Source organism: Hemitrygon akajei, chromosome 10 (assembly GCF_048418815.1).
Source record: "Hemitrygon akajei chromosome 10, sHemAka1.3, whole genome shotgun sequence".
Classification (NCBI taxonomy): domain Eukaryota; kingdom Metazoa; phylum Chordata; class Chondrichthyes; order Myliobatiformes; family Dasyatidae; genus Hemitrygon; species Hemitrygon akajei.
Window position 1 is genome coordinate 164,957,457 of NC_133133.1, and position 12,994 is coordinate 164,970,450.

General features: G+C 40.1%; 1 protein-coding gene across 2 annotated transcripts in view; it reads right to left on the reverse strand.

The window, feature by feature from the left end:
• The window catches only part of lin7a (lin-7 homolog A (C. elegans)), a 74,110-nt gene extending 61,709 nt beyond the window's left edge, over positions 1–12,401 (reverse strand). For both annotated transcript variants that reach the window (XM_073059610.1, XM_073059611.1), the window contains exon 1: positions 12,093–12,401. In XM_073059610.1, coding sequence (XP_072915711.1) covers positions 12,093–12,162 — 70 coding nt within the window. In that variant the 5' untranslated portion in view covers positions 12,163–12,401. The remainder of the gene's footprint in view (positions 1–12,092) is intronic.
• Positions 12,402–12,994: the final 593 nt, after the last annotated feature.

Sequence of the window (12,994 nt, forward strand, 5' to 3'; positions counted from 1 at the left end):
ATCACGTGGACACAATAAAACAGAAGCAGGACTAGGCCAAATGGCCCTACAAGTCTGTGATGCCATTTAACACCATCACAACTGATCTGCCCCACGTCACAACTCTTCTTCTGCATCAAGTCCTCATAGCTCTGAATCCCCTGATCCTTCAAAAATATGTTTACCTCCTCTTTAAATATCAGCTCGGAAGTAGAATGTTTCAGAGTTTGCTATCCTCTGCAGGGAGACATTGCTGCACACCTCCGATCAAAATGAATGTCCCTTTTTATTGCAACTAGATCCTTTCATTCATGATGTTCAAGAGTAGTTATATCTGTGCCACTTGGAATCTGATACATTTCAGTAAGATCACCCTCATTCTTCTAAACTCTGAAAAGTATGGATGTAACATCTATAGCCAATTGAGATATGACAGTCCTCTCAATCCAGGAATTGGCCTAGTGAAGAGGACAGTGAGGAGGCACAAGAAGATACAATGAATATGTATTCCACTGCCAAAATGCATGATTTTTTTTCATTCTGTTACAGAATCCACAATACACCCTTCCAAAAATGTGTACTATTGTTGACAGCACTACAGTACATATGTAAAATGGCAACCAAATAATCTGCAGATCAACAAAGATTTTGCTTCCTGAATACTTTTGGGTGTACCTTATGGATTTTCAGCTGCTGATCATGAAAATCGCCATGAAATTTTTCTATCATGTACCATTTTCTGAAATCACCTATATTTGTTATTCAAATTCATAATTCAAGTCAGAATAATCTTGATGCCAAGATTAAGGAAGACATTTTTGTTGGTCCACAAATCAAGCAGGTCATTAATGACAAATATTTCAATGAACTTCTACTGGGACCAGAGAAAATCACATGGAATGCATTCAAGGCTGTTGCTGAAAATTTTCTTGGCAACTACAGAGCACCAAGCTATGTGAAGCTGGTTGACAACATGATTCAAGCATACAAACCCCTGAAGTGCAACATATCACAGAAGATTCATTTTCTACATTCCCATTTAGACTTCTTTCCTGCAAATCACGGCATTGTCAGTGACAAGCATGGTGAAATGTTTCACCAGGACATTGTGGTCATGGAGAAATGGTATCAGGACAACTGTAATCCGTCAACGCTGGCTGAAAAAAAAACACTGGCCAACGCTGGCTATTGTTGGGACACTTAAGCGAGAAGCCTCAGACACTGAGTACAAGTGAAACTCATCAACAAAACATTTTAGCTTAGTCGATCTATTACAAAGCATCAATTAAATGCATTATATTCAATGAAAGTTAATGTCTTGTTTCTCCAAATTCCTTCCTGATTCAAGTAGTTTGAAATTATATTCAAATTCAGCTTCAAGCAGTCTATCATAAACCAAAAAAATTATGGAAGCAACACTTTTGAAAAAATTCATTCTCCACTGTTATTATGGCAATTATATACAATCAAGTAATTCAATCGTTTTAATTCAATTCAACGGTTCCATTTAATATCGGAGAATGGATGAGAATCAGAGAATCCAAATGCAATTCTCACTCTCTGCAGGTGTCCTTGAAACAGAAAAAACCCCAAAGAATGAAGGACAGGAATAAAAGTAAGAATCCCAATGTCCCCTTCACCCCTCTCGTGCACAAGCAGCATCAACTCTCCCCCTCCCCTACTTATTCTAGCATAAAGCATCAGCACACCCACCACCCGTGCAACAGCAAAGCCTCCATGGTCTACAGTCCATCAAAAACTAACTGTTCACTCCAACAGTTTGACATCCCAGCAGTGCTAGAAAGTTTGTGAGCACTATAGAATTTTCTCTATTTTTGTATAAATATGACCTAAAATGTGATCAGATCTTCACGTAAATCCTAAAGCTAGATAAAGGGAACCTAATTAAATAAATAACACGAAAAACATTATACTTGTTCATTGAGAAAAATGATCCAATATCACATGCATTTATTGGAAAAAGTATGTGAACCTTTGGGATAATGTCTTCTACAAAAGCTATTTGGAGTCAGGTGTTCGAATCAATGAGATGAGATTGGAGGTGTGGGTTGTAGAAGTGCCCTGCCCTATAAAAAAGACACACAAAGTCAGGTTACTGTCTGTTATTCTCAAGAAAGATTTGTTTATGTGCACTATGCTTCGAGCAAAACAACTTTCAGAGGACCTTAGAAGAAAAATTGCCGAGATGCATCAGGCTGGAAAAGGCTACAAAAGCATTTTGAAAGACTTGAGTGTTCATCTGCCCACAATAAGAGAAATTGTCTACATATGGAGGAAATTCAGTTCTGTTGCTACTCTCTCCAGGAGTGGGCATCCTGCAAAGATCACACCAAGAGCACAACATGCAACGCTGAAGGAGGTGAAAAAAAACGCAAGGTAACAGCAAAAGACGTGCAGAAATCTCTAGAACTTGCTAAAGTCTCTGTTCATGTGTCCACTATAAGAAAAACACTGAACAAGAGCGGAGGTCATGGAAGGACACCACAGCTGAAATCACTGCTCTCCAAAAAAAAACCACTGCTGCTTGTTTCAAGTTTGCAAACGACCACATGAGTGTTCTACAATGCTTCTAGGACAATGTTTTGTGGACAGATGAGACAAAAGTTTAACTTTTTTGCAGAAATTGTTATGTTTGGAGGAAAATGGGCACTGCACACCAACACTAAAAGTTCATCCCACCTGTGAAGCATGGTGGAAGGAGCATCATGATTTTGGGCCGCCTTGCTGCCTCAGGGCCTGCACAGTTTGTAGTCGTCGAGGGTATAATGAATTCAAAATTCAAAATTGTATCAAGTCATTTTACTCCTAAAGCTTAACAGAAGTTGAATAATGCAACAAGACAATGATCCAAAAGACAAGAGTAAATCAACTCATCTAAATGGTTTAGACAATGGCTAGAATGGTTTAAAAGAAGAAAATTTGTGTCGTGGAATGGCTGAGTCAGAAGTCCTGACCTTATTCTTATACAAATTTTGTGGAAGGACCTAAAGCAAGCAGTTCACGCAAAGAACCAACCAAACAGCTTTGTCAGGAGGAATGGCCCTAAAATTCCTCCAAGCTGATGTGTAAGACTGATCAAAAGTTACTGAAAACACTTGGATGAAGTTATTGAAGTACAAGGGGGTCACGCCACTTACTGAAAGCAAAGGTTCACATACTTCGTCCAACAAATACATGTAACATTGGATCATTTTTCTCAATAAATAAATGAACAAGTAAAATATATTATGTGTTATTTATTTAATTAGGTTCCCGTTATCTAGTTTTAGGACTTACGTGAAGATCTGACCACATTTTAGATCATATTTATGCAGAAATAGAGAAAATTCTATAGTGTTCACAACCTTTGTAGCACCACAGTATCACTCCTTCCACAGCAAGAGAGGAGTCAACAGTCACTATTTCGATGTTATGCACAGATGAATGAGAATCTGGTCAGCTTGTAACACAATAGGTTATTGGAAAATGGACTAAAACCCTTGTCGTTTTACTGAACAGGTACTTGGAGTACTCTCAATTTAATATCAATAAAACTTTATATGATGCCAGTTTGTCAGTGAGCTTTCTTAGATTCTCAGACACAATATAGGGACTTAAAGCTAGCATCTCATTTCCCTTGCGATTGAACAGAGCTGATTTAAAGTACCACTATGTGGCAAGTCCTTCAATCCTCTAAAACGATCAGCAGGCAGTGTTTAAATGGGGAAAAAAATGTGTTTTAGTATGATTATGCTGAGTGCATGGAATTTAATATGAAACAAAGTGCAGATGCTAGAAATGTGGAAGTGAGTAAGGCGTAAAAAGTACACAAGATATTTGCTTTGTATTCTTTGCCATGGCTAGTTTTATAAAAAAAACAGTGAGCTCATACTGGGGGAGTACAGAACACTAACTTTTAGGTCACAATTAAAATAATGCATCTAATTTTGGTCATTACATTGCAAGAAAGACAGGCCGGTGAGCCTAACTTCAGATGTAGGGAAGTTACTGGTGGGAATTCTGAGGGACAAGATCTCCCATCATCGCGATCATCAAGACCTGACCAGGAATAGTCAACCGTGCTTTGTGCATGGGAGGTCATGTCTGACAAATCTTTTGGAGTTTTTAAAGAGGCACCTAAGTGGATAGATGGAGATAGGGCAGTGGATGCTGTTTATATGGACCTTAGTAAAGCCTTTGACAATGGCAGGAAGATCTGCAAGGTTAGATTGTGTGGGATTCAAGGAGAGCTAGAGAGGTGGATTTAGAAATGGCTCGATCATAGAAAGCAGAGGGTGATGGTTGAAAGTCGATTCTCCATCTGTGATTAGTGTGGTGCACCAGGGTCAGTGTTGGGACCTGTTGTTCATTATGTATGTGAACGAACAGGGCATAATTCACAAGTTTGTCGATGACACTAAATTAGGGAGCTGTTATTTTAGTGAAGCAGGTTACAGTGAATTACAAAGTGATCTTGATTAGTTAGGGAGTTAGTCTGAGGCAAATGAATTTTCAACTTAGATATGTGTGAGGTGATCCATTTTGAACAGTCAACCCAGGGTAGGATCTAAATACAGGAGTGTGCTGCTTATCACCCATTTGGACATATCCGCAGTCCCGATCGGAGAACATGACATAGCAGATGCAACAAATCTTGTGTATCGCACGTCTCTTGAGTATAGTAGCGTTACCTCTCTGGTTAATTTTCTTTTGAAAATATTACCGTAAGGTGCATCATGGCTTCCAAACGCAGCAAAACCACTCCTAGTGATAGCAGTAGCAAGAGGCAAAGGGAAAGTATTTGGTCACTGAATTACAGGAAGGATATTAATAAGGTTGAAAGAGTGCAGAGAAGGTTTACAAGGATGTTGCCGGGACTTGAGAAACTGAGTTACAGAGAAAGGTTGAATAGGTTAGGACTTTATTCCCTGGAGCGTAGAGGAATGAGGGGAGATTTGATAGAGGTGTATAAAATTATGCTGGGTATAGATAGAATGAATGCAAGCAGGCTTTTTCCACTGAGGCTAGGGAAGAAAAAAACCAGAGGTCATGGGTTAAGGGTGAAAGGGGAAAAGTTTAAAGGGAACATTAGGTGGGGCTTCTTCACACAAAGAATGGTGGGAATGTGGAATGAGCTGCCACATGAAACTCACTTTTAACATTTAAGAAAAACTTGGACAGATACATGGACGAGAGGGGTATGGAGGGATATGGGCCAGGTACAGGTCAGTGGGACTAGGAAGAACAATGGTTTGGCACAGCCAAGAAGGGCCAAAAGGCCTGTTTCTGTGCTGTAATGTTCTATTATTCTATGGTTCTATTGATTTGGAAGTGAAAGAAAAGTTTATTAAACAATATGAAGGTGGAACTTATGAAGAAAAAAAAACTAGGAAATCAACACTGGACATATTCCTGAAGCCAAAACCTCCTGAAGAAGTGGAACACTATGAGGAAGTTGAGAACAGTGATGTGGATGATCCTGATCCTCTTTGATAAATTGTGTGTGATATAGGCTAAGAAAGTGTTTACATAAAAGTTTAAAAAGTGAAAAAAATTAAAAAGTTTAAAATGAAATTAAAAATTATAGCATATGTGTGTATTTATGTATGTATTATAGTGTACAGTATACAGTTTTAGCATACGTTCTTGGCTATTTAGCCAATACAGGTACACTACAGTACTCCATTTAGGTTTGCTAAGTACGTTTGTACACAATATGGTGTCACACAACATCCAAATCACATAACGTCCGATTTCACAGAACATATCATGGACGTTGAGTGACGCATACCTGTAGTGAATGGCAGGACAGTGATGAGTACTGTGGAAGAGAAGGAGCCAGGAGTACAAGAGCACAGTTCAGTGAAAATAGCCGTGAAAGTAGAGAGGCTGATAAAGAGGATGTTTTGCATACTGGTCTTCAACAGCCAGGGCACTGAGTTTAGCAGTGGGGATATTATGTTGCAGTTATCTAGTTGGTGAGACCACACTTATGGGGTTACTGGCTCAGTTTTGGTCACCATGTTATAGGAAAAACATTGTCAAGCTGGGCGAAGTGCAGAAGAAATTTCTGAGGATGCTGTCTCGACTGTCTGAGTTATAGGGACAGTTTGGCCACGCTGGATCTGTACTCCTTAGAGCTTTGAAAATGAGGGCTGACCTCACAAAAGTTCATAAAATCATGAGGGAGACTGTATGTATAAGGTGGATAGTCATAGTCTTTTCCCCAGGGTTAGGGAGGTCACAGATACAAGAGGGAAGATATTTAATAGCAATCTGAAAGTACTACTTTACTCAGACTATGAAGTAACTTTCTCTTTTGAAAGTAACTTCATAGCCCAGTACAGACTAACAACTTTCAACATTATCCAAGGATTCTGATAGAATAATACTGCTTGTGAGTACCTGAAGTGAGCTGCCAAAGGAAGTGGTCAAGGCAGGGGTGCGGTGATATGATGTGTAAGAACGTGATTACTGAGAGTTCTGAGCATGTGCACAAATGATAGAAAGATCTGGAAGCACGGCACTGGAAGACACGTGTGGTTGTTGCTGTTAATTAAAAGTTCTATTCTTCCAGAATATGGTTCTTTATTAGAAACCCATGGTACGTATTAATATAAAGAACACAACAAGGGGCAGTTGCAATACTGAGGCATTTAGATAGGTATCTGGAGGGTTATGGGCCAAATTTGGTCAAATGGGCATAGCAGGGACAATGCTATGGTTGACAAGGAATAGTTGGGCCAAAGGACCTGTTTCTGTGCTGTATGACTCTATTGAGATGTAATATTGATGCACCATCAATAACTCTCTGAGACGTGAGGTGAAATATCGGCTTTTATTGACTGGAAGAAAGAACAAGCAGCAATTGACCACCATGCTACATCCTGGAGACTGAGGGCAGGGCTCAGGCCTCAATCGCCTTTATACCGGGGTCTGTGGGAGGAGCCATAGGAGCAGTCAGCAGAGGGGGCGTGTCCAGACAGGTATATGTAGTTCACCACAAATAGCAGCAGAGAATTTTTAGTGAAGGATTTGCTAGGAGATTTGCTAGACTGTGGTTACTTAATTTGAACAGAGGATGATGAGAGAAGATATAATTAGAAAGTGTAAAGTTCAGGGAAATTAAAACAAAGGGAGATGGTAGAGGATTACAGAGAGAAGTTTTATTTACATCAAAAGCAAGGCTAGATTCTTGAACTGTCTCCCTGAATGAGAAGGAGGCATAGAAACAGATTTCTAAAAAAAATGTGCTTTTAATGTGAGAAACACAATAGCTTTTTTCCCCTTAGAGTGGACATTATGGAAAATGGCCTACATTGTAAGCTTGGTCATGAAGAAATACAAATTTTCTCCAGTTAACCATCTGCTGATGTGGCAGGAAGTATTTGCACTTTTACAAACGATGCAATGATGATCTCCAATAATGGGAGTCCACCAATATCCCCGCAAGATTTAGTGAAAGTACCCTCTATGAATATACTTTTATTCTCTTCGTGGACATCACAATTGACTAGATACTCAGCTGGCTCAGTCACGTATTAACAATAGCTCAATTCCTAACTCCCAATCTACGCAACATTACTACGCAACAGGAGTTTGATGGAATAATATTGCTTGCCTTGATATTTGCAGCTTGAATGCCATGCATACACTCAGCCACGTCCAGGATAAAGTAATAACAGTGCATTCTCCATCTTAAATAATCATGCTTAGCAATATTGTCCTTGGCTGAAATCTGTATTTTTCAGAACATACGGCAACAATTCACAAAGGCTTCTTTGTAAACATTTTCCCCGTGCAAAACAAGAGGACAAGGTAGCAGATGGGTGAGAATACTATTAGTGTCAAGTTTCACAACACCAAAACTTGGAATTATTGAATTACACACGGTAGAAGGAACCTATTTATCAAGTTTGTCTGTAGTTTAGTGCTTAGCACAACATTTTGTAGTACCAGTGATGCGGTTTCAATTCCTGCCACTGCCTGTAAGGAGTTTGTACTTTCTGCCCATGACCGTGTGAGTTTCCTTCAGGTGATTCGGTTTCCTCCCACAGTCCAAAGACACACTGGTTGGTAGGTTAAATTGTCATTCTATATTGTCCTGTGATTAGCTAGGATTAAATCAGGGGATCGTTGGGTGGTACGGCTCAAAGGGCTGGAAGGGCTTAGTCTGCGCTGTATCTTAATAAAAATAAATAAGCCTCACCAACTTTTCAACTTACAAATCTCTTTGGAAGTTGTTTCATCCGTTCTTATAACAACTTTTGACATAAACTAAACCCTTTTTCCTCAACTTTAAATCTACATCTTGAGGTTAAAATTTATACACAGCAGCTTTGCCAATAATGCCCGCATACAAAGGTGTTCAGTATCATTCATTTTATGACCATACTTGTGTTTTGTCAGTCAACAATGACATATCTGCTACCAGTGAGGACAGACTGATCAAAATGTTACTAATTGAGTGAATTAAAGTGGAATTTTAAATTTCCATTGAGTTAGCAGTTGAATTTTTCACGTACACGTTTTTTATAAACAGCTCCATTAAAGTTCTTCAGTGTTGTGAATTCATTGCTAAATTTATGCAATGAGTACAAGTAGTTTCCAAGTTATCTATAATTATTGTAATGCCATATTCCAGATAGTAGTGAGTGTCAACAGCTTCCTCATCATTTGCTTCTGCCAGCCAGTCCCATTGGTCTTAACTTTATGCTAAGCACATTTGGCCCAGTATTCAGTGCCCTGAATAATTTGTCTGCTGCTATTGTTGCCATAGTCTTCTTCTGGATTACTGATCTATAAAGATGGTCTACAATATATGTCAAGCCATTTCTTTCTTATCCTTGCACACTCTTGACAAGGTAATTCAGAAAAAAAACAAAATTTGCATCGGGAAGGCTTGTCAGCAACATGTGAAAAGATTATTCCATTTCTAATTTGTTTGATTATTTGCTCGGTGAGAGCTTGTGACCTGAGGTAGATGATGACAAGATAAATTCAATGCAAATCTGTCTTCTTAAATTTGATGCTAATTCTGTCTTTGACACCTGGCAAAATTAATTGATGAGATTTTTAATAATTTCTCTGCAGAAGTTACAGAACGTTCTGAAATACAAGCAGTAAAGGCTGAAGTATTTAGTAGATTACCAGTATTTTCTGCTTTTTATTTCTAGCATCTGGGTTTTTTTAACTTTCAATTACATAATTATCTATTAGTTGAAGGGATAATTATAAGCACTTTTTTATTACTAAGACCATCAGGAGGTATGGTTGTTGTAATGGAGCCACTGCCACTCAGAAGTGATTAGGATGAAGGGATAGATAGTTCCTGCAGGTCTGCCCAAATCCGGTCAAGAAAGGTTACAAGAGACTTTCCTTAAGGAGATTATACTGTACATGTGGGATTCTGAGAATACCACTGAGTATGGTCCTCAGCTTGTGTATCTGTTATGTACCATATCACAAAGCACTCAGAAATTAGAAAAAAATCTTTAAATACATTTGATCTAACTGTTGATTGTGATAGAATAAGATCTGAAATGCATGCTTGTGATAATCTCACTTGTTGCAAGTATACATAACTAATTGTTGGCCTTTCTTTGGCAAAAGTTCAACATGACACTGCCCTTTTCATTTCATAACTTGCTCCTGACCATGCTTTTAAACACAGCTAGAGTTCCTGACATCTTCAGGATACAGAGCCAGTATTGCTCGACTGGATTAAAATCCATATATTTTAAAAACACAAAACCATTAAATATTTATCAAACAACACACACAAAATGCTGGTGGAACGCAGCAGACCATGCAGCATCTATAGGAAGAAGTACAGTCAACGTTTCGGGCCGAGACCCTTCATCAGGACTAACTGAAAGAAGAGATAGTAAGAGATTTGACAGTGGGAGGGGGAGGGGTAGATCAAAAATGATAGGAGAAGACAGGAGGGGGAGGGATGAAGCTAAGAGCTGGGAAGTTGATTGGCAAAAGGGACACACAGCTGGAGAAGGGAAAGGATCATGGGACGGGAGGCCTAGGGAGAAAGAAAGGGGGAGGGGAGCACCAGAGGGAAATGGAGAACAGGCAAGGAGTGATTGTGAGAGGGGCAGAGAGAGAGAGAAAAAAGGGGTGGGGGATAATAAATAAATAAATAAATAAACAAACAAACAAACAAGAGATGGGGTAGGAAGGGGAGGAGGGGCATTAACGGAAGTTAGAGAAATCAATGTTCATGCCATCAAGCTGGAGGCTACCCAGACGGAATATCAGGTGTTGTTCCTCCAACCTGAATATGGCTTCATTATGATTTATCAAAACTCATTTTCTTCAGTTTTTCATTTTTCTATACTAATAATATGAGAATGTGATATGTTTGTTTAGCAAATATTTGCTTTTTGCAGCCAATGCTATTCTTGAATTGTAAGTAAATTGTATAATTTTAAGGGGATGCAAGAATAGAGAAGCTTGTAAGTGAAATCATGCAAGTGATTGAAGGTGGAAGAGCAAGCTGAAAACAAAATTTGTAACGTTATGTATTTCTCAGCTTTATGTATAAAACACTGAATTAAAAAAGAACAAAACTATTTATCTTTCATTAAGCATTTTTAGCCCATGCATGGTTAGTTCTAAGCATTTGTTGTAGGATCTTAGAATGGGAGCAGAGAAGGAATCAGAAATATCAAACATTAGTTACCACAAAATACCTGGTAAACAGGCACCGTTTCCTTGACCGAGTCTTAAGCATAGACAGAGTCCCTTCAACCAACTGCTCAACACAGATCAACAAGCACCCAGTCACACACATCTGACACTTACCCTGCTTTGTTCTTAACCCATTATCTCCCCAAGTGCTATCATTGCCCTGCACTCATGGAACAATTTACACTGGCCAACCTGGACATCTTTGGAATGTGAGAGGAAACTCATGCAGTCTCACAGAAAATGTGCAAACTCCGCCCTGACAGCAGTGGAGGGCAGGATGAGCCCAGTTAACTAGAGTTGTGAGAGCGAGGGCACATTCTACAGGCTAAGGATTTCATCCAGGTCAGAGAATCTGGCAGTATGGTTAGTGACCAGAGTTTAGCTACTGGGAAAAGAACTAGTGATCACAGGAGGAAACATTTTCTGTAGGTGTCACATTCTAGAATAACTTACTTGAAAGGCTGATGGAAACAATCAATATTACTTTCAAAAAGGAACTGGAGAAATGTCAAAAAATCTTACAGAGCTCTGGGAACCAATTCGGGACTGTGACTAATTGGATAATTTTACCCAAGTTCCCTATGCCAGGATGGACCATTGACGACCTCTTGTCCTTGATCATCCAGTGACTAAATAAAATGAGCGCCCGTGGTCCCAGCTGGAAGGGAAGCTACAACAGCAACTCCAGAGAGCAAACAATTCAAAATGCATTTCCTAATGAGGACTTGAATTTCCTTTTGTTTTCCAATTACTTCTGTTCTCCAGAGGGCCCGATCTATTTCCTTTAAACGGCAAGCTATCTTTCTCCAGCACAACCAGAATGTGCCTCACGCGATCATCGTCGTCACAAAACAACTTGATTAAAAAAAATAATCCTGACCTGACTACAGTAATTGAAACTGGATTCATGAGGAAGGGCGAATATGATTTGCCATTCAATTGAGGGAGGCGAACTTTCTAAGGGACCTCGACACCATCGAGTCCGGTCCTGAGAGCGAACAAACCGAGCCTTCACCGTGGCCAGGTCACGGCGTTCTAGCGTTTCTTGAAACACTTCGTCGCTCACCATCAGCCAGCCTACATTTCCTGACCGTCAAGGAGAATTATCTTACATCTGCATCCCCGCTCTGCTCTCAGATCTCGCAACGGGAACGGGGATGGGAAAGGAATCGGCCGTACAAGAAGAGTATATTTCAAAAACATATCGTTGATTCCTAATCCTTCACCGAAAACATTTATCAGTAAAATTCTCCCCCCCTGTGGTCCACCAACACTCCAGCTCTAAAGTAACAATCCGATCTTTTCTCCTTATTAGCACTTCAAACTGCCAATCGCACCAGAGATAAATTTAATGCGGATGTAGAAAGCACTAAGGAGAGTTTTGGTGGGAAATAGTTGAGACTTTCGCTTACCTCTTTCCAGCGTAAGCGGCTGCAGTGTTGTCGCCATGTCTGCTGCAGCCTCGGGGAAGGAGGAGCGCATTCAGCAGCGAGGGTTAGAGAGGCTGGAGTGACGCTGCTCGCACATCAGCTTACAAGAAGCAAGCGGCAGCCACACACAGGCAGAAATCACCCTGGGTCCGTGGTGCGAGTCGCTCGGCATTGCTAACCGAAGCAGGTCCTCTCGTTAGGGACTGATGACCATAACCAGTCAGCGACATGCATTATCTGTCCAAACTTCCCACGCTACGCAGAATGCCAGCCGTAGTTCGTCACATCTGAGGAGTTTGTGACTGAATTGAGAAACTGGAGCGCAGCCATTACATCAGAAATTAATTCTTGGGTGGTGAAACTCCGGGGGATGATGGAATCTAGATCTTTAGAGCCATACAGCACGGAAACAGGCCGTTCGGCCCAACTCTTTCATGTTGACCCCAGTGAGTTAGTCCCATCAACCGCGTTCGACCCATCGCCCTCTAAATCTTTTCTATCCAAGTCCTTACCTAGGTATCTGTTAAAATTTTGGGGGTGTTTAAAAGAGCAGATAGTTATTTCTTGGAAAGCCGGAGGTTGAATTAACTGGTACTGAAGGGCAAGTCGACCATGATCGTAGTGAATGGTGGGTCTGGCTTGACGGGGCAGACGGATTATTTGTACCATCCTTTCAAAAGCTATTTCATCAATAATAGAAAGTTCACTTTTAAATCTAAAAAATGATCGCACTTGGAGGAAAATGGGAGCAACTCCCTCCTCAGAATTGTGGTTTATGTTTGGCATGCCTGCCGAACATAATTTCAAGTTCCTTGGTGTCATTATCTCTGAGGACCTAACCTGGACGCAGCACACTGAAGTAGCTATAAAGACATAGCAGAGTC